This window comes from Cynoglossus semilaevis, chromosome 14 (assembly GCF_000523025.1).
Source record: "Cynoglossus semilaevis isolate Cse_v1.0 chromosome 14, Cse_v1.0, whole genome shotgun sequence".
NCBI lineage: Eukaryota > Metazoa > Chordata > Actinopteri > Pleuronectiformes > Cynoglossidae > Cynoglossus > Cynoglossus semilaevis.
In genome coordinates this window covers 20,772,452-20,793,930 of record NC_024320.1, presented here as the reverse complement: position 1 = coordinate 20,793,930, position 21,479 = coordinate 20,772,452, and the positions used below count along the sequence as shown (strand labels likewise).

At 38.6% G+C, this 21,479-nt stretch overlaps 4 protein-coding genes across 13 annotated transcripts in view; 1 reads left to right on the top strand and 3 right to left on the bottom strand.

Annotated features, from left to right (window-relative positions):
* The window catches only part of LOC103390080 (carboxyl-terminal PDZ ligand of neuronal nitric oxide synthase protein), a 29,958-nt gene extending 19,540 nt beyond the window's left edge, over nt 1-10,418 (bottom strand). The window contains exons 1-3 of one of the 2 annotated variants that reach the window (XM_025062577.1): nt 9,858-10,418; nt 9,429-9,685; nt 7,349-7,420 (exon numbers count right to left, since the gene is read on the bottom strand). In XM_025062577.1, the coding sequence (XP_024918345.1) occupies nt 7,349-7,420; nt 9,429-9,533 (177 nt within the window). In that variant the 5' untranslated portion in view covers nt 9,534-9,685; nt 9,858-10,418. Of the gene's footprint in view, nt 1-7,348; nt 7,421-9,428 lie in introns of both variants that reach the window. The other variant, XM_025062576.1, reaches the window with a different exon arrangement.
* The window catches only part of dab2ipb (DAB2 interacting protein b), a 791,247-nt gene that overhangs the window by 521,103 nt on the left and 248,665 nt on the right, over nt 1-21,479 (top strand). The window lies entirely within an intron of this gene.
* Nucleotides 12,303-17,329, bottom strand: cacfd1 (calcium channel flower domain containing 1). 2 transcript variants are annotated; one of them, XM_008325790.3, is made up of 6 exons: nt 17,290-17,307; nt 16,778-16,922; nt 15,485-15,557; nt 14,900-15,025; nt 14,669-14,776; nt 12,303-13,979 (listed from the first exon to the last, which is right to left on the bottom strand). In XM_008325790.3, exons 2-6 carry the CDS (start codon nt 16,884-16,886, stop codon nt 13,898-13,900), a joined length of 498 nt encoding a protein of 165 aa, XP_008324012.1. In that variant the 5' UTR covers nt 16,887-16,922; nt 17,290-17,307; the 3' UTR covers nt 12,303-13,897. The 2 variants fall into 2 exon arrangements, with proteins under 2 accessions (XP_008324012.1, XP_016893951.1); XM_017038462.2 differs by having other exon boundaries at nt 16,778-17,329.
* ptcd2 (pentatricopeptide repeat domain 2) lies at nt 17,686-20,359 on the bottom strand. The gene is made up of 10 exons (XM_008325788.3): nt 20,217-20,359; nt 19,662-19,754; nt 19,427-19,556; nt 19,174-19,291; nt 19,014-19,092; nt 18,844-18,935; nt 18,636-18,749; nt 18,446-18,520; nt 18,200-18,313; nt 17,686-18,008 (listed from the first exon to the last, which is right to left on the bottom strand). Exons 1-10 carry the CDS (start codon nt 20,350-20,352, stop codon nt 17,787-17,789), a joined length of 1,173 nt encoding a protein of 390 aa, XP_008324010.2. The 5' UTR covers nt 20,353-20,359; the 3' UTR covers nt 17,686-17,786.

The following is a 21,479-nucleotide window of genomic DNA, read 5'->3' as shown; positions in this document are numbered from 1 at the left end:
CACATTCTTGTGGAACGAGCTTGGCATTTTATCGATGCTATTTCATAACGAAACAGAAGCTCCAAAGAGAAATGACGCAACACCATGAGTTACAACCTCAAGGTTTAACTTAAGGTTGAAGAACGATGAGATTCAACATGTTGGCAGAAAACAGAATCAGTCAATACGAGGAGTTTATCAAGACTGAAACTCATCACTCAGCATCACTGTATAAAACCCTTCATCTGTTTGTGTTAAATCAACAGGTTATAGTTGAAGCATCCTGATTATCATTATGTCTTTAAAATCATGTTTTAATCAATGCACAGAGTTGGACGGGCATTTAATCTGAGCGACAGCCACAACAGTTGCTAAGGAACGGATCTTGTGGATGGAAGCGACTGAGCAATTGGAACATTTTTCCCCCTCTCCATTAGAAGCAACATTTAGTTGACATCATTTGTGCAATTACATTATAAAGAAATCTCCCTGAAGGAATAGAAGATAAAGGCAGTCTTTACATATCCTCACATTAGTCATACTCTGTAAATAGGAGAAGGGACATTGTAGACAAAGAAAACATAAGAAACATTTTTGTCAAGATGTTTAAAAAAAACAAAAAAAAATTTCAATAACTGTTCAACTATAGGAAAGAAAAATAACTGCTTCTAGAGTTCACAGAAACGGGTTCTAGTGACGAAAAATTGTTGTCAATCAATCGCCCTCTGAGCTTTCAGCATTAAATATTTCATGAATAGGCTGTTTCTATATTTGGACACATCAACAGCACTTAGTCACGCAGAGATGTTTCAGCAACAGCACAACAGTGAACCTACTGTAGGAACAGAGTCAGCCGTGAATCTACAGTCATATTTTCAGCCACTTGTTTTTATATAAATGCCTATATTTCAATATCCCAAATATTGACTTCATTTATTATCAGCCCGATATTAGCAATTTCCGTAAGAATCCTTATCGCTTTTTCCTCTGATAATGAAAACCTGATAACACAATGCCTGGGTTTCGCCAAAGGATGTGGGCTCTGGGGTTTTGGGGATAAACGGCTGTATATTAAAGTGAAAATCACTAGATGGCAGCACTGCAGCTCATTTAATCAAGCTCATACTCATACAGTGGTTTTTACAGAAATAAATATTACCAGGTCTATATCATCATCGGAATCGGAAAATTAAGTGTTTGGACAACATTGGTGACGACATTTTGGACATTTGGTCACAATAAAAAGTGATTGTAATTCATATTGTATGGTGAGTTGTGCGTATCGTTACAGCACTATCGTATAACGCCAAACACTTGGATTAATCTTAATTAATCTTAATCTTAATCTTAAAATTAATCTTGGATTAATCTTAATGTGGATTCTGGTTCCCAGCAAAGACAGATCCACAGAGAGATGGAGGATGAAGGTGGAAAAAATAAACAGAGAATCAGCGTCAGGCGTTTGAACGATAGACTTGAGGCTCAGTCTCCTGGGAACCGGACGAGAGAAGTGAGATGTGAGCAAACACAAACACACAACTCCAAATCACATGAAGAAGTAGGGCAGCCCATCAGCCAGCCCAGCAGCCTGCAGCTCTTTTCTCAACCATTATCCACCAAATGATATGTCCCACAATAGGCTCAGTTTATCTGCCTACTGATGCTGAGAAGGAATGCTTCCAGGAACAGCAGCACAACTCACAATGACTGACACACTTATGCAGGGGAAAAAAATCAAATATTAAGTTTGACTGTGTTTATACGTTTTATTCTGTAAACTAAAAAAAAAACTTTAGTAATTAATGATTATCATTGACTTTTTTTGTTTTTTGGTTTAACTTTAAATCATGGCATGATGGAAAAACAAGGGGAAAAAGCTAAGAATCAAAGTAAAATTTCTTAATATTGAATGAAAATTAGTTTACGGTTTTAGTAAGTGTCAATGCTAAATTTACAATGTGACCTACATTAACCCTAAAATTTATTAAATGTATTAAAAAAATATTATTACTGACATGGAATCAATGACTGCAGCAAACAACACACAAGACAAAAAGAAAATGTGTTTGTATCTGTGTGAGCTGTCCAGGGTCACACTCTGCCCCCTGACCCCTATGTTGCTCAGATCGGCCCCAACTCCCCCGCCACCATTAGAAGGATTGTGTTAGAAGATTAATGAACTTCTGCTTCTAGTCTGTTCTTGGTTCCTCTCCTGATTTATGAATAAAGCAACGTTTGCATAAGAAAAGGGCTTTTACGTAACATGAAGGCAGCGGCATTCAATTAAAACATTTATGACGAACAACTCTGGTCTAACCTCATTTTCAAACATCCTCTCACTGTTTGAAAAGAAAATATTTTAAATGCCAAAATAACACTTATCCAGATTACAGAAAAAATATTAAAGATTTCAGATTATAGATTTTAGAAAGAAGAAAAGGAATATGACTGGATTATTCTTGAATGAAGTAAATTAGTAAAACTGAAGTAGATTTTTTTCTCTGTTTTACTGTGGCCCGGTACCAAATAACCTATGGACCAGTACTAGTCCCCGGACCAGGGGTTGGGGACCCCTGATTTATGTGACATTTGAATTAAAAGATTTAAGTATTTGTGCAGATATTGCATTAAATCCCATTGTGATCGTAATCGTTTTCTATTACCTCTAACTACACACATCGTAATCGTTTTCTATTACCTCTAACAGGTACAGGTACTATAACTACTACATTTTTTATTTATTAAATCACTAGAGAAACAAACCCCTGGCTCACAGCCCTCCGTCAGTGTCTGTGGAGCCTTCAGGCTTCAGATCAAGTGAGTACGGACCTTTAGAAAACATCTCTTTCTGTGGATGGAACTTATTTAGGGTGAGTGTGGTGTGAGATAAGCATTGACTAATTGTGCTGCTGAAAGGCCTGAGTCAGCCTCAGGGCAGATGAAGCCACGAGCCTGTGTGCATGAGACGAGATGCTGGTAGTAAAGGCAAAGGCCACTCACCACCTGTCCTGTCCATTCATGTGAGCACAGACCTGCTGTTCTCTCAGTGCACTGTACACACACTCACTCCATACAGCTATCCACAAAGGCAGGAGTGATGCTGTCATGATTAAATGTCAATAACAAAGTCAACAACCCATTATGCATACCACTTACTGCAAATGACTAGATTTTCCTATTCATTCTGTTCACCATCATTTCTCCAACACGACCAGTCCCTGCACCGGCAGATCCCGCTGAAGTGTGCTCTCAAACATGGGTGATAATTGTAACAGTCATCAACATAAAGGAAATGGGTCTATTATTCTGTAAGAGCCTGGGTAAACAAAGGGCAACCAAAGTCCTTCAAAAAAGCCAAGCTACAGTATCATCTAATCCAAGTCCATATAGGTCAGCCACTGCTGCGCCCCGGTACATCTGCCATTGAGCCTGGAATACAAAGTAAAGACAGAGGCCTTCATTATGTGGCCGAGTTCCCTTAAGTAAAGCACATCCTAAATGTGAAGAGAGCCAAGCCAACTGCCCCCCCCCGACCCCCCCGCCTTTGTCATAACGCTCAAACCCCTGCAGTTAATCTGTGCTCTACTTTCTGTTTTATGGGGCATCCATGGGTGGAGTTGTTTTGTAAACAAGTCATTCACATAGGAATTACGCTGGGCGCTCACTTATGACCATTTATATTTACATATATTTATATAAACACATATATAGATACAGATATGTATACGTAGAATAGACAAAACATCTACTTGTCGAACTGCAACTATAGGTGTCTCCTATTTGTAAAAATTAGTCATTTCTGGAGGATGTTGCTGATGTGATGGCGGACATTTTGCAATTAATGGCCTTCCACAAATGGTAAAGATTTATTGGAAATTGTGTTTGAAAGACAATGCAAAAAAGAAAGAAAGAGAAATTCTGCTTGAAAAAATGTCTTTTAACCAACCTGGTGCCCAAATAGACAGACCAACTACAGACTTTAAAGACCAGATATTTTTAACCTGCGAGGTTAAAGATAGAGTTCTCAGAAAGTATACGAAGCAGCAAACGCAAAATGAAAGCCTGCAATTTCTTCCAGGAGGCTCTTAGAGCAGGCTAAAGGAGGAGACTGCATCATGATGGACATGTGAGCGAGGGTTAAATCCCATTAGACACTGGAAGAATTCAAAGGCAGAGCCTGGACGGCCTGCCCTGCATCTAAAACTCTATTCCTGTCTTTGCTGAGTAAAAAGCCAGAGAAGGACTAGTCCAAGAAACCGTCTATTTTAGGAGGAGGAGAGTAAAAAGGACGGAGAGGAAACAGCAGTGAAGAGAGAAGTGCAAAAACAAAAGGAGAGTTAAAGGAGGGGTGAGGGAAACAGAGAGGGTGTTGGTTTTGTGAGGAGGCAGCAGTTGTGTAAAAAGTGTTGCTGTTGTTCCACAAGGAGACTGGAGTTTACTGACGGCACGTCTCTCTGTGGACACAACGACTGTCTGGAGCAGGATGGTAAAAAAATCTGCTACTCTCTATCAGCAACTAACACACACACACATACATACACAGATTACTAGGGACAGTTTCTAAGCCAGTGGTCAAATTGAATGAAACTAATTCTTATAAAGAACACAGTAGGACCAGTCAGCCATAATGGGAAAAGATTTAACAGAAAACCGAGTCTGAAAAGATCCACAGGAGACAAAATTGTGTCTTTTCATCCCCTCACTGTGGGAATGGCAGGTGTATGTATATATATGTGTGTATGTGTGTGTGTGTGTGTGTTACAGTTCACCCCTGGATGTCAGGCTGTGTTGCCTGCGCTCCCTTTTCTCTACACACGTTTGCTCCTGTTTGCTCACACCGACTGCAAATGAAGGGAGTTGAAATGACTGAAGCTACGCCAGCCACCGAGCAACCTCCGCCCCTCAACCCCCAACGCCCCCGTGATTCAAGGACTTTTTCCCACTGCAGTCTCTCTCACACTGCCCTCGGTTCCAGCCTCACTGCCCTTAATCACGCTCCACCCTACTGAGCCTCAGCCGAGACCCTGAAAGGCTTAGAGGCTGTGTTTTTAAATTGAACACGAGGCCTTGGCTTCACTGAAGAGAAGTGAAGGAAAAGTTACTCATTTATACACTGTGTTAATTACATTTGGCTCTAGACTGTTCCCAAATATGCTTTGCCATTTTTCAAAAAAGGTTAGTTTGCTTCTGTTAAAACACTATAAAATTACTAGTCTCAAACTAAGGCCACATCTGCATGGATACTGGGGGAGAAAACGTCCAACGTCCATGAAAACGTAACCTTCACGGAGAGAGAGTACAGTATATATACAAGGCTTTTACTGAGTAAATAATAATGTGTGCAACACTGTAGCCCTAAAAACAGGAGCCCCCTGCAGCATCGGGTCAGTACTGCGGGGAGTTGTGAATTTTTGGGTTAAGTAACAATCATTTTCTCAAAATGTTTCCACAAATTTGAAGATTCAAACCATTGCACAAGTTGCAACTGAACTATTTTTTGGGGGGATTTTAAAATAAAATTTCCAGTACAGTAGATCAAAAGTTCAATGTTTTCAATTTCAGAACCAGCCGCAAAAAATAACACAATATTAAAATCAGATCTTGAGTCATGCGCTGGTCAGTGTACAGTAATAACACATGGCTATAAATAGAAACATCTCTCTCCAGTCACTGTCAGGAGAGATTACATTAATCACAGCACAAATGAATAAATCAGGATGTTTCTTTTTTTTATAGATCTGTGTTTCCTACCAGCTCCTCTGACTCCTTCTTATTACATTTGCCACTGGAGACTCTACAAAGAAGCGCTAACATTTTTTTTTAACCAAAGATATTTTCTCCATCAGGCTGAGAGTTACAACCTTAATACACTCCCTCACTCATTCATTATTGACGCAGTGCTTTCTTTGGACCTCGGGGGAGCTGAGTACACTCAACAACCCAACACGTACTGTACTCTACTGTACTGTACTGTGTGTATCCACATGTGAGCACGAACAGACATAAATAAGCACAAGTGAATAAGAGGAATCACATGAATACTGCACACGGTGCTAAACTGATTGGCTGTGAAAACTGAAAATCTTTCTTCAATGTGATGACGTTTTTTTTCTACACCGACGTTGGATGGATTTTTACCTCCCTGGCTCTACCGTACCTCGGCTTGTCATTTAAGCTCTGCAGTGGCATCAAGCTCACTTTACAACCTTATTGATATTGCAGTTTGAGAGGCGCCATCTGCCTGTTCAGCCAAATAAAACAGGACATAAACAGTCCAGCTTTGATCCATCAATGATTTTAGGTTGAAATAAAAAAAAAACACTTTCATTTGAAAGGCAGATTCTCATAGCTGATGCAGCCGCCATTGGCTGGCTCTACTACAGAAGTCAAAGTCACATTAGGGATTTCCCAAAATGTTTTGTTTTATAAAAGGTCTGTATATTTCACCTCAGAAGTCTCACTTTTTACAGAGGATGAAATGACGTTACAGCTTTTTAGTAGCTCCAAAAATTCACACATTTCTTCAGGGCATATCCACTCAGCTGGAGATAAGAGTCTTGTCGTATGTGAAGCCAGCCTGTGAATCACTCTTTAGATTACAGAACAGCTACAGCTGTCTGACACAGCCCCGAGTAGAAGCTTCTGGAAGAAAACTCTACCCTGCTGGGGCGGTGTGAGGATGAATACAGGATCCCAGTGAAATAACAGAGATACGGCTTCACAGGAAACAAACTCAAATGCCAGAAAGATATTAAGAAAAGTGAAGCTAATAGAGACTTCAAATTAAAAATGTTTCAGTATATAGTCAAATCTGGCGTTCCAAAAGTGTTTTAAACTATTTTTTCAATTGATAACCCATTAATTGAACAATTTTCGACGGGACAAAAATTGGGGAAAGATTTTTTTTTTATTAGACAAATAGAAGTTGACCATCGGGTGGAGCTATATAATATAATAATTTCACTGTCCTGTTAGCTGATTTGTACTTTGTTATCAATGTTTGCTGACACACCGATTCAATACTAAACAATTGTCAGTGTTCCTCCCTCAAAAAAAAATATTTTTTTGTTATCTTCCAAACCAGCAGTTGCAATCTGTTGTCTTGCTCGCACACGCATCACTGCATCTGAAATAAACATTTCATCCGACAGCACCCACTGTTTCAGGGGTGAGGCCATGGATTAGTAGGTAAAGTGGGTTGTCTTCCAGCCAAAAGGTCAGGGGGTCTAATCCCAGGCTTTACCAGTTGACATAACAACGTGTCCCGAAGACAAGACATCTAACTCCGAGTTAATTACATCGATTCAAATGACAGTGACTTCCATACGATCTCCACATGACACAGACTGGTGTTCTGTTTGGGTCTTACCCTTATTCTCCTCATGGACGCCACAATCTCCATCCGGCTGTTGGGCCTCGGCACATCCAGACTCCCCACGTACTGTGTGGAGCAAACGATCAGAAACAGGACGTTGTTACGTGTTTTAAAATCAAGCCAATGTCAATCGATAATCACATCATCTGTGTGTGAACGTCAAGTCAATTGATCGCTCCTGATTCAATTCCCTCATGATGCTTTTTAATCTTGGTGATCAGTCAATGTCAGAGTGCGTCGCTCCGACTGCATTTGTATTCACTATGGAAACATTAACTACCCAGCCGTGATGAAGAAACACAGAAGCAGTAAAATGATGAAATATTTACATGACTTTTAAGACTTTTAACCGTTATGTAAAATGCACCTTCGCTCATTGCACCATGAAATGTTTTTGATGGCGTGGTCATTTCAAGGGTTGATATTCTGAAATGTTACGACTGTTGTCTAACTTTTGGCTGTCTTATCTGGCAGACGTTACAATTTTTTTAGTCCTTTTCACCTCTTCCTCTTTTATTTTTTATTTTTTTAAACCCATTTAAAAAATTGGTTTGTTGCTACGTTTTTTTGATGACTTATTTCCTTCGAAATATTTTTGAAGTTCATGGCTAATTCAAGCCATTTTTCTATGTTCCCTATAAATCACCCTGGATTAAATTAGCAAATTACTCTTTGTTTTTTTTCTTCCTCTTTTTTGTAACTTTCCTCCTTGTCATATTTTTACTTCTGTAGTTTTTTTCAGCAATCTTGTCCCAAACATTGTTAGTTCTAATATCCTGTAACACAGGCATGGGCAAACTAAGGTCCGGGGGCCGGATGCAGCCCGTTCAGCTTTTTAATTCGGCCCTTTTCCCTGCAATACCCACATTTCCCCAATAGATGGCGTAGAAAATGATCAAAGCATTTTAGCATTTTAGCCTTTATGCATGACTTTACATTTCTCATTTCATCATTTATCTTAGTTCACATGAACGCTCCATCTATCTGCTCCTGACCCGGCCCCTCTTGAAGGATCCTTTGAATTGTTACCAAAATGAAACCAGTTTCAAACAGTACAGTATGAACATAAAGTAAATACAGGTTTTAGATTACAGATGAATTACTGTGCAAATGAGCAGTTGTGTCTTTTTAGTCAGTCATCGTGTTTTGGTTTTACACAACGCAAATAACGTGTTTACCATTCGTGCAAAATACACAAACTGCACACAAACGGGACGCAGCACTAAAGGGACCACTCCCAACTCTGTGTTTGAACTTTGGACTCTCCCTTTTTCCCACTGAGCTCTGTTTCATGATAATGCCCCTACATGAATTTAGCAGGATAGGGTTACACACCAGTGTGTGTGTGTGTGTGTGTGAGAAAATCACAGGTGAGACTATATGATATAGGTTAGGAAATGCTTTTGCTATAAGCGACTTATCAAATTCCAGTTTTATATCATTGTGTGTTTGACATTTTTATATTAGAGTCTCGCTCCCTGAATAGAATAAAGTGTGTATACTGTAGATTGTGTCAGATTTTAGATAATGAAAAGCAGCTGCAGACCGAGGCTGGGCAACAACTGCAGAACATCACAGTATCACTTAAATACATTTTTTTATTAAAGTGCAATGCACGCAATTCTAAATGTAGATTTGTTTACGTTTTACCACTAATACATCTGGTGTATTCACACAACAGTTCTGTTGGTATGTGTCCAGACTTTTAGTGGCGTAAAATGATATACATTTAGTTATCTGATAGATGCTGTCATATACATGTTATCTATTATTACTATTTTAGTCATTTTTATTGACATGTCCCCAGAATCATAAACAGAACCGATGTCCAGGTGTTTCCTTAATAATATAAGTATATAAAATAAAGACGACGACGTTGTCTGAATATGATTAAATGTACTTTCAAATGACAATTTCAATCACACTCGCCACATGTGTTTCCATGTGTTCAAACTTCCTGATAGTCCCAGCTGAGGGCGCACGGTGCACCTGCCACTCGAACACACACATACAGGCACTTAAACAGGGGAAAAACACGAGCCCAAATAAAGAGAATGAATAGTTTTAACGTCACCTTGGCTTGAAAGCAAATCCCGTGTTGATAAGCCTCCTCGTTGTGCAGCGGCAGCCTGGAGTCCGCCACATCGTCCACCAGGTTGTACCTGTTTCTAACTGGCATCGTGGACTCCCGCTAAAAACCGACAAGACACGGGCTCCAAACAGGCACGAAGGCGGCTCAACAAGTAAACCGGCGACCGTCGACTGGTTCACAGAAAGCCGCGGTGTGTTCATGTGTGAGAACGGCGGAGCGCGGCTCCAGAAGTGCGCTCCCTGTGGACGAAAGAACGCAGCCCATTGTTGTTGCCCTGAGCTTCAACGGCTCCAGTCCTCAGGAGGGACGCGGGTGTGCGCGCCCTCTGTCCCCGAGGCTGGTGAATGTCCTCACATGTGTCTCCACGGAGACGATGGATGAGGCTAACAACGATAATCAGTGACTGTGTACCTGACTGTCTGTCTGTCTCCAGGTGGTGTTTCGGTTCGCTCGCTGTTCTTCCTTTTTCTTTTTCTTTTATGAATCCCCGTCGTTTGGTAACGTTATACCTCCCTCTCTCTCCCTTTCTCTCCTTCTCCTCTCCCTCCCGTTCTCTCCCCCCTCTCTCACCAAATCACACAGCGACTCCCTCAGTGCTGCAAAGTTCCCAGCAGCCCTGCCTCGGCACTGAACTACTCCACACAGGGCCACATCCACTGAAGGGGAAGATATTAGACGAAAATAGTGAGAGAATGTAAGAAAGTAAAACAAATATGAGAAATAATTTGGGGAAATCGTCATATTACGAGAAAAAATAATATTACGGAAAATTGTGGCAAATTTATATAAACAAAATGGCGTACGCTTCATTGAACTTCATTGAACTGCTACAAGATCATTTGTTTACAAGAGTAATATTGTTGCAATTAGAATGGAGCCAAAAGTCAGTAATCATGAACATAACGTTAAATGAATGAAAATAAAGTTCTTATGAGACCTGTGAACGCTGTAATATAATTAAAAAAGAGTTCGAAATTGGTAAGGAAAAACGTCACGAGATCACGAGAATAAGTTGCAATGTTATGGAAATAAGTTAACATTTACAAGAATAAAGATTTATAAATCTTAGAGTTGAGACACAAATAGATCTGTGTGGCAGTATTGGAACTGAAATGTTGAACATACAGGTAATACAGTTTTGATTCTCTGTCAGTTCCACTTAAATCACGTAGCCTCACCTTATTCTCTTTTCCCAACTTAGTTTTAAAAATATTACACTTACCAACAGTCAATATGAAAACAAAGCGGAGACGTGCCACACTTTTAAAATGTTTGCCTGCCCCCTGTCGGTTATAGTTGCAAACTACTACAGTTGACCTCCAGTCGTCCGCTCATCACAACAACAACAGACCTCGAATGTTTATTTTTACACCCAGACGGAACTATTATAAGGTGATAAATTACACTTCCCTTTTGGTTTTTAATTCTTTAAAAAAAAAAGTTTGAAGAACACAACAATAGTCGAAAAATAAAGTGGAGTTCATAGATTAATGTTTCACTCATAATAAAGTGGACTTCATAGATTAATGTTAGGAATTTGGTTTGAGCAGTTTCACTCACAGTGAGAATCTTAATAATCATGACAGAAATAAAACACTATTGTACTGTAGTTAGGACTGCTGTTGTTTTGTAACCTTCCACCAAGGAGAAAACCTGACGGATTCACAGAGCAAACACTTGTTTCGTGTACAAAGCAAAGATAAATATTCAGACGGCTGAAGCAGCTTAGGTTGGATGGTAATCGGCAGCATTTATGGGCCGTGAAGGAGGAGGTCAAAGACTTTGATATGCAAGTTTCTCATACGACGACAGACAGTGAACAAAGAGAGCAAATCCACTCACCAATCACAGCTGCTCTGCTTTCAAAAGCCTTATTGTCAGATCTGTATAATAAATGCTATGAATATTTTTCCCATTCATCTCTTGAAGTCACTCAAATCACGCACTTATATTAAAAACTGACTGTGGATATACATGAAGAAGAAGAATCACTCATTGGACATAAACAGACATTGTTGTCCTGTATTTGACCTATTGATGAGCAGCATTGAACACCTTCAGGTCCTCACACCACCACACAGGAGGGATTTGAACCTTTTTGGGCCTCTGAAAAAAAAAACCTCTATCCACTAATCCAAAGGTCTGCAACCCTCAACACCAAACTAGGTGTTTTAATAATATTACCAGCTAATACAATTCACAGAGGGACACTAAAACATTTTAACTCTTTTAATGACGACAACAGTGCATTTTAAGGTGTTTAAATTACTGTAGTACAAGAAATCTGTTGACAGTTCACTGACATTAACTGTTGTGTATTACACACTCACTATAGTCACCTGCACGGACCAATCAACATTTCTTCCTTAATCTGAAAACGGCAAACTTATAGTAATCTCATATTATAGTGATATTATGCTATTTGGCTGTTAGCAAGCAAGCTGAAGAAACGTATAATACTGATATATTTGCTATGACTGATAGCAACACGTTACAGTAAACACAGTACACCACTATGCTATGACTGATGTAAAATGATAATTAAAAAATTGTACTATATTGATCCCATATTTGGGAAATTGTTGTGTTAGCAGCAGATACACTGTTAACAGGCTGCCACTAGCAAGTGCCAAGCATGAGGTTTCTCTGGGAAAACTTTTATATGCAGTCAGATAAAACTCGGTCCATTGCAGGGCGCCAAAAAGTGCAGCATGTAGCTCGAGAACCACAGGTTGCAGACCCCTGCACCAGGCGGTCCCAGCAGTTTTAATGCCGTATACTGACAATAGTACTGCTAATGCTGAAATGTCTTTCTCTTTAGACAAAAATCAATAGAAAAGACACCAAGACCATGGCAGCAGTAGGAAGTTTGTTTAATTCACCAGGTCGTTAGAGGATGAGGTTTCACATCAGAACACTTTATACATGGTACACACATATATCTCTTACAGCAGGGACGTACTCAGAGGCTGCACACAACAGGGACCAGCATGCTGTCAGCTCATCACTGCGGTAAGGGTTTTTGTCTTTTACATCCTTTAACAACTCAGTTAAGATTGTAGCACGATTGCTGGTTTTTCTATTATTTTTTTTCTACTGTTTGTCAGCATTTTTTCCTGAATACTTTGAATGTTAAACAAAGTTTTTACAATGGCTCAGAAATGATGGAGATAAAAGTGTTCTTTTGACCTATACACACACACGCCACTGGTTTTGTGTGTTACGCCTGGTAAACTACGACACCTGAGATCAGGTGGTGATGTGTGGAGGATCCACCCACAGAGTGATCTGTCAGTAACAGTCAGACAGGAGCTCCAGAGCAGCTGTAAGAGGTATATGCAGTGAAGGAATACCAACAATACAACAGAGGCAAGGCAACATATCAACACAAACAGGGACTGCTGAACACAACACATACCTCATTTAAGGAACAAAGGCAAGCTGTGGCTCTGATGATCGGGTGGGACGCCAACTAATTACGTAGCTCCCTCGTTAAAATTTTAACGGGTTTTGGAAAAGCACCGATGAAGACTAAAATCGGAGTATAATAAATACAACACATTACAAATAGGACGGATTATAAAGTAAGCGCACTTTCCATTTTTTTTTCTCCTTGTGCATGACATGTCACGAAATCTGCACACAACCTGACTTAGAGCTGCTCCAGTGTGAGCAGCCACATGTAAACAAGCAGACCGATGCACTGATAAGATTTCAAGAAACACCACCAAACATTTAGTCTACAACCCGAGGGGGAAAGAAACAATTCAAGGAAAACACAAAATTCATACAGTATGAGGGAAAAAAAAGTATATCTTTGGGTTTGAAACAATACATTCCCTTGTGTTAAATCCCTAAAGCCCTCGTACATGGATCGTGAGAGGAACGCACCTGGAGATAATCCACACCACACACTATATAGAAAGACCATCAGCTACTGCTGGGGTTTGAACAGATGACCTTTTTTCTGTAAGGCAAGAGTGCTAACCACTATGCCTGGTGGTCCCCACAGCCTTACAGTCATTATGGAAAATCTACACTTGATGACGAAACTTAAAAAAAACAAACAAAAAAAAAAACCCAAAAAAGAAACAATTATTTCAGAAAACTTGACAGAATGTCATGCTACAAAATATCCCTTAATTATTTTCAGTAGTGACTAAGAACAAAAAGCTTAATAAAAGCGACCGAGATAACATTAAAATCCCATGTTTCAAGTTAAGGAAAGGTGCCAAGATTTCAGGATCGAACCTACAATCAGTCTATTATTTAGATAATAATGAAGAGAATAAAAGGTGTAAACACAGGTTCACTGTGATGAAGTAACAGAGTTCAGAGCAAGAGAGGTAGGATGGATGGATGGATGGATGGATGAAAGGACAGAACTGGAAGTAAAGGAAGAACTAAAATACTGAAAACAGTGGGGACGGTAGTATTGGACGGTTGATTCTTCACTCTAAGGCTCCATTTGCTGCACTCTCTTCGTCGCCTTGTTTCTGGTGCTGCAGTCTGGCGTAAGTCACTGCGTCTCCCCTGAGATAGGAATAAAGTGAGGGAAAGAAAGGGAAGGGAAGGCGGGATGCAGGCGGGTGATAATAAAATGTAATGAGGAGGGAGGGGTGAGTGGAAACAGAGACATCAGGTGTTAATGTTTCACACAGGGTTATTTCACAGCTGTAACACTGTCACAGGCTCAGTAGAATTAGAACAAGTCTCACACAGAATTATTGTTCACCATAATGAGCAGGGCTGTCAATCTATTCAAGATTAAACATTTTAATTCTGACTTTTTTTGGGTTAAATGTTAGTGTTTCACACCTGATGATATGAATGGCAAAATTATTAATATGGATCAATGTCATGGATAAAAAGGCACTGCAGTTTGATCTCAAGATGTTTTGGTGATATATATATATATATATATATATACTGCACACCATTCTGTCACCATGTGTTAAATTATGTTAACATTTTTAATCTGGTTAATGTCACAAATTCTAATCATGGATACTGTGTTCATTGACAGCCCTATGGATTAGAAAGCATATAATATTGGAGACTGTTTTAGGCAAGTTTATTGTTAAATGGGTGGCAAATCAAAAGACACAGGTCAGTTAAATTTAACGGTCATGCCAGTAAACTGAAAAGACTTGAGTGTGCTTTTACCATGCTTTGATATGTGTCACGACACAATTTATAACAGAGAGTACAAATCTGCTTACTTTTTGCCTAAAGAAGCCAGGCCATAAAGAACTCCTGTAGCGAAGGCGATGGCGTTTCCAAACAAGGTCGTAAAGGAAAACTTTAAGACTACAGGGAAGAGCGCCATCCTGAGTGACAGAAGAGAAATCCAAATATTGGAAACAACATCGAAATATTTATTCTCGGAAAAAAAAATTCAACGACCAAAACCTTACATTGTATTAAATAAAATGTATCAGATTTGAACTCACCCACAGTAGAACAGGGATTTCTGCCATGGTCTCAGTTTGTCAGCACGAGCTGCCACTGCGTTAGCAAACTCTATGAACTGGCAACAGAAGGGGACTTCACACAGGAACAGAACAAAGGCATTCAACCTACACATCACAGGAGGAGACGGAGAAGAGAAAACACAATGTCAGAATCACACAGGGCTAATGATTTTTAAAATTTTTAATGTCATTAATTGGAAAGAGCTTTTCGACTACGTCTGGACACCGTGTTGTCTATCAATTAACCTAATGATATGAATTAAAAAGGAGTCCTAGTGGACACCAGGTGGAATTGTTTGAATATGTTTAATCCAAAACATTTAGGCAGCACCTATTTTTTCAATGCAATGCATTTTTGGTGTGATCTTTTGTACATAATCAAGATTCTATGTATGACCTTGTTAATGAGAGGTGCAGTAAATATGTTTGTGTGGCTACAATAAAACTACAGATTACTTTTGAATTCAAACAAACACACACACACAAATAGACTGTATATTATATATTTACATAAAGTCTTCAATGTCAACTGTCAATGCTTAACAGAACAGTAGTACGACTTACACCATCCACACTCCAGCAGCAATGTTTAAAGGGTTCACAGTGACACAGTTCCACACTCCCGCTATAGCACAAGCTGAAAGATTTGGGGGAAAAAATAATAAAATTAAACAAATGTTTTAGACATACGTAGATGTGGATTCAGCTCAGTTACAATCCAAGGTCATTTTTTTTACCAAAATGCACTGCACTTTGACCAAAACTACATTTTACTCAGCAATGAAACAATTGTTTACCAGTACTATGTACTTATACAGTATATGTCATTTACACATGTCTGATTACAGAGGTTTTTTTGCACAATGTTCATTTTTTAAAAAACATTTTCATTTCATCATTTTAACCTGAACCTTAGTTCTGAGCAATTTGTACTAGCTAATGCAGTACTATGTACTTATACAGTATATGTAATTTATGTGATGTTTTGTGGCTGTTTGTTAAATTTTATTATTCTGTGTAATATCTATACATGATATCTGATGGCTAGCTAAAATGATAAAAACAAAAACTAGAACGTTTGAAAGTCAAAACATCTGCAGTACAAACTGTGGTAAAAAACAGTGGAATAAGCATCATAACCTGTTCTTAAGGCCATCCAGCCTGTTAAATAATACAGGGCCTATTGAATATGCAGTGCCCCGTGTGGTTAATGTGATACAGGCAGCGAAGCTCTGGTGTCACTGTGACAGAGGAGGAAGCAGAAAGTCTGAACTGCTGCTGGTAGACCGCGTTCAGAGCAAGAAAAATCACTCCTCTCACCGTGAACGCCAGCCTCCTGCTGTGGTGTGTGGAGGTCTGTTTATCATATGATAACATAAGTGTGGAAATGCCAAGCTGAAGCTGTTAGTAAAAACACACGAGGAGCCAGACGTTGCCGCTAGAGTGATAGAGACAATAGGTACCAATATTTTCTGTTGGTAAGATGTGGCAAAATAAATAAATAAATATATATCCTGCTTTGGAAAACATAAACATGAGTCTTTACTGACTGATGATTTTAATCTGTGAAGGAACTACAACAAGCTGATTGACTGATCAATTCATGAATAATTACAGGATGAATCACCCACTAGTAACGAGGGTAACTGTTACTTCAATCAAACCAAATGCTTGACTTTATCACAAATATATACTTTACGGAAAACATAAATGATAATTCCAGGAAAATAAATAATAGTAGTAATAATCGTCGTGATTGAGCTGTAGAGCTGAAGATAAACCAAATAAATCATAATACACGAAATACTTTCGATATTTTTTTTTCTTTAATAAAGAAAGACTTTAACGAATACTTACATATTCCCCCTAAAACTCCAGCTGTTTTGCAGAGCCATCGGTACCACCAGGTCATACCATCGTCCTCCGGGGCTCCTTTATCGGTCGCTGAATTTTCCTCGGAGCTCATTGTGTTGGGTCTGTTGTTTGCTGCTACTAAACCACTCTACACAGATCTAAGTCTAATTATACCAAACAATAGCTGTAAAGATGGCCCAAATTTAGATAAGTTAATGCTAACCCACTGGAACCAATGCGTCGACGTCTTGAAGTAGTGTTTCGAAGTTTAAAAATATGTAAAAAATATTTCTTTTCTGGGTCTGTTGGATGCAGATCCCCTATCCTCAGGCAGCTTCTCGCCGTCAGTCAGCGCCAGCTAACGGGCTAGCTGATGCTAAATAGCACCGCTACTAGCTGCCGCTAGAGACAAATGTCAACGCAGCATATGTCCTACACAAAGCAGTAGTCCAAAAATAATTTAAAACGCAGCCACGTCAGTTTCTGTTAATTCATAACCATCCACTCTGCTTTACCTTTGCTCGGGTTAGAACGCTGTTCTCCTCGCAAGCTGGTCGTCAAATGCGAGCGGTGCATTGTGGGAAGGATTGGATTTGCGTCACGGTTTGTTTACATCAGCGTCTGTGAGGCTGCAGTTTCCTCGTCGCAATCGTGTTAATTTCACTAAGCTATGCATTAAAAATATAAAATCATAACCGACTTTATTAAGCAGCTGACAATGAAGTGAAAACAAGTTTTTATTTCATTCTGTTCACATACTTATAACGCTACATAATATATTTGTGCATGTACTTTGTTTTCTCAGATTCTTCACATAATGGGGATTTTAAAGTAATTTATATCACCAAATTATAACCAATAATTGACCTAATTAATTTTATGGCAACTACGGTAAAATATTTCTTAAAAAAAAACAAAGACTGCAGCGACGTAGATGTGTGACATGTGAATGGCAGACAATATAGTCCTGTTTTCAGTATGTGACCGCCTTCAACAACAAAATATGGTTTGCTCATTCTGACAACAACATAGAGTTGAGTGGCCTCATAGTCCTTCTGCTCAGTCTTCTGTCTTGAATGATCTGGTCTAGATTTCTTTTTGTTGACGGTGTTTGGCACAGCATGTCCTCGAGGGTCTGCTGAGTAACCAGACCTGCCTGTTGGAGATGATGCACTAACTCCTGCACTTCCACCATGTGGGGTCCTCTGTAACTGCAGGTGGACAGCAAATCCAACTGTAAAATAGTTCATAAATAAAGAGTCAGTTTTTCTTCTACGTATTTCTATATATTAACAGCTCAAACACAGACAACATAACTTGAAGGTTATCAATGCCTTTTTTTGAAAGATTTGTGCACTTGCTACAAGGCAACAAAAACAAAAATATGTTGATGATGTTTCAATAAGCAAACACTTTGTAACTCACCACTTCACGTGAAAATTCAGGCTTCTTTAAAAACGAATAGTCTTCGAATGACAAGGCAGCAGACAGGATGGACATTGCCTCTGTCACTGCTCCGGACATAGCTAGTAGTGCAACCTAAATCACAAGAAAATAAATTAAAAAAACAAACGTGCAACCTAAATCACAAGAAAATAAATAAAATAAAAAAAACTAGTAAATGATACAGTGGTGTGGCTGTAAAATAAGGTCAATCAGATGCTTCCTTACCTTTACATTTTGACATAAAGAGTTGTCTGTCATCCTAATTTGTGAATACAGCGCTTGTGCTTGTTTGGTTTCATTCTAAAAAAAAAAAGCAAACAAACACAAAGAAGCAGAAACAACATGACAGATATCAGAAAATGTTTCATGATAGTAATTGCATTAAGGGAAGTTAAGAATAAAAAACAAAACATACCTGCCGAAGTGCTAACATGACTGCAAAGCAGTAAGCCACTCTGGTGATGAAGATTCCTTTGTTCTTTGCTTCCTCCAGTAGAGAAGTGCATATTCTGAAGGACTCGTCTGTGTTCTGACCAAAATAAAACAGAATATTTACACCGGGATACATCCTCAAAACAAGCTTGTCAGAAATTACGTCAGAAAAAAAAACTTTATAGAGTTACCAGTTTGTAGCAGGTACCACTTGCTAATGTATATGTGTCTCCGGTGAATCCAACCCTCCGGTCCCTCATGGTTTTTATTACGCCAAGTGCACCTGCAAAGGCCAACATTGTAAAAAATGTTCTAAGACATTTAGACAGAAAATAAATACTTCATATTTTCCCCCACTTACTTTCATAAGAACCTCTGGAAAACAACATGTCTGTGGTAATGTGGTAAGATGTCCGATCATTGAAAAATCCTTCCATTTTCTGTTAACACAAACAAATATACATAATTCAGTATTTCTTGTTCAACACATCAGTTCTCAGCTGTCTGGTGTGATGTATTACCTTATCAGTAATTGTTTCAGCAGCCATGTCATCCAAACCCAGCTCATAGCACAGTCTCAAAAAGAGGGGACCAAACCTAAAACTCCCAAAAGCCACGTTACTATTCTCGGTATGATACCTGGGGAGGCACATCAAACAAAAACATATTTGTTTCATTTTGTGCAATATAGAGATTATCTAATTATTTATTAATTTTACAATATTAGAGAGCACATTATAAGTTTTGAAATACTCATGAGAGGCGTTACATTACCGATATATTGCATCTCTGGCTATCACCATGTCTTCAACAGAATCGCATAGATAAAGAAAAGACTTCAGCTCCTGTTGTAGGATCAACTCATGTTTTTGCAGCTTCTCGATTAATTTCTTGACATGTTGTTCTAAAAAACATTGTAAAATACAGCAAAATTATTTTTTGTTTTTTGTCAACAAACACAAATTTAAATGATTTGATTACCCTTAGTGCCATTGCAAAGGTTATTTACCTTTTGGTCCCCTGCCAAGGAAAGATAGAGCTAGCTTCTTTTCCCGAAAGTCTTTCATCCTGATAACATCTTCTGACAAAAGATGCCTTTTTGCTGCAGAGATGAGATGTTTGAAAGTTAATAAAGAAATTGTGTTGGTGTCAGTAACATTTTATACTTTATATGTTCTTAATTAGCCACAACTATTTATTCACCCCTCAGGTATTAACACACCGACAACCTCTGCAAAGTCGGTTCAAAAGCGGCGAACAAACAAGTATAGTTTTAATAAAAGTCAAACATGGAAATGTCAAACATTTACTTGGACCCACCAATCAAGTAAAAATTTTCATTTATAGTATTGGTTGTCACTTTACAGTAACATCACACTAACACACAGTTGAAACGAACCATTCGGGAAATTAATTTAAAGGCGATGAATAGTTTTAATAAAACGTTAGCTGTAGCACTGAACAAAAACATGGTGCTAATCCTTTAAAGTCTACACAGCAGTCAGTCAAATGGATAGCAACACATCAACATAGATGACAAGTATGAAATGCGTGTTTGCCGTACCTCCTCTGCTGCTTTCGATCCATCCTGGTTGGGAAACATTTAATAAGATTCCTTTAGAATACTGATTTAGTAAGGACCGACAGCATTTTCCAACTGCCCTCAGCGCCATGATGCTCATAGATTGTACCAATGGCATTCAAAACAAGGGAGTCCGTTTTAAAAACATTAATTGTGTTCAAGACGCAAACATTAATGAGTAATACACAGCGGGTAAAGTTTACAATACTTTAATTTTTAATGTATACAACCTGTTACTTAACCAGCAACACATTTAGTAATGTTAATTAAATTGTAGCGCGTAATTTGCAGTTGGTATAATCCAACATGGCTGCGCCCTGTATTCGAGGCAAGATAAGAAACCATTTTTTTATTTTTGTAAGTGTCACTAATTATTTAGATATATTTACAATCGTTTTTTAAAAAAAAGATTTTTAATAAATAATTTTTCTCGTTTATTTCAGGTGTATAAAAACGTATGTCAACACATCGTGTGAATTGGTAGATCATATTCGGTTCGCTAGATGGTGCTGTCTCCCCAAAGTTTAACAACGTTTATTTTGTATACTATAAGAGTGAAAGACGGAAACTGTTTAAAGTTATGTGACGACGTCACAATTATTACAGTTGGCGGATTTTTTTATGTTGTTTTCCTTGAACATTATATAACTTTAGTATCAGTAATATAATATAGTCATGGTATGACAAAGACCTCACCACAGAGGTTCTTGATGGTAAATCCTCATCCGGTAATTCATTTTTATTTTTATTGTTCATTCTCTTGCCCTCATTTACTGTAATTATAATTATATATATATATATATAATCCAGAATTCTTTCAGCACATTTTCTAAACATCTCAAACTGTTTCGGTTGTTTCTCCGAGATGCTTGTCTTAATATATCCCATGCGGTTCCTCTTAATGATAATCTTAACATTTTCAATTACGCCACCTTTTGGCCAGTCATCTGTCATTTAGAAAGGGGTTACTAAAGGGGTACCACAACGTAGAAGAATCAAGCACTGGAAGATAATAATACTAATGTATTGAAACCGTATGTACCGATATTGTTAATGGATCCTAGACAATCTCTTCTTTTAGTGGTTTCATTTTAAATCCTTAATGTAATGTTAGATTACACACAACTGACTTGATTTATGATGAGTGACAGTCTCCTACCTCAGTCTGGCCACTGTGGGAGATCTACTTCTCAACTCCAGTGAGTGTACTCAGTGACCTACAAAGCATTACATAACCTGGGGCTT

What these genes read in the sequence shown, in the direction of transcription:
- cacfd1 (XM_017038462.2), bottom strand. Translation starts at nt 16,886, where the DNA reads ATGAGCTCCGAGGAAAATTCAGCGACCGATAAAGGAGCCCCGGAGGAC. An exon ending in AAATCCCTGTTCTACTGTGG is followed by an intron (nt 14,777 to 14,899) that starts GTGAGTTCAAAT and finishes TCTGTCACTCAG; the next exon opens with GATGGCGCTCTTCCCTGTAG. An exon ending in CTGGCTTCTTTAGGCAAAAA is followed by an intron (nt 13,980 to 14,668) that starts GTAAGCAGATTT and finishes TTCCTATCTCAG; the next exon opens with GGGAGACGCAGTGACTTACG.
- ptcd2 (XM_008325788.3), bottom strand. Translation starts at nt 20,352, where the DNA reads ATGCCATTGGTACAATCTATGAGCATCATGGCGCTGAGGGCAGTTGGA. An exon ending in TTCCAGAGGTTCTTATGAAA is followed by an intron (nt 18,936 to 19,013) that starts GTAAGTGGGGGA and finishes TGGCCTTTGCAG; the next exon opens with GTGCACTTGGCGTAATAAAA. An exon ending in TCATGTTAGCACTTCGGCAG is followed by an intron (nt 18,521 to 18,635) that starts GTATGTTTTGTT and finishes TTTTTTTTTTAG; the next exon opens with AATGAAACCAAACAAGCACA.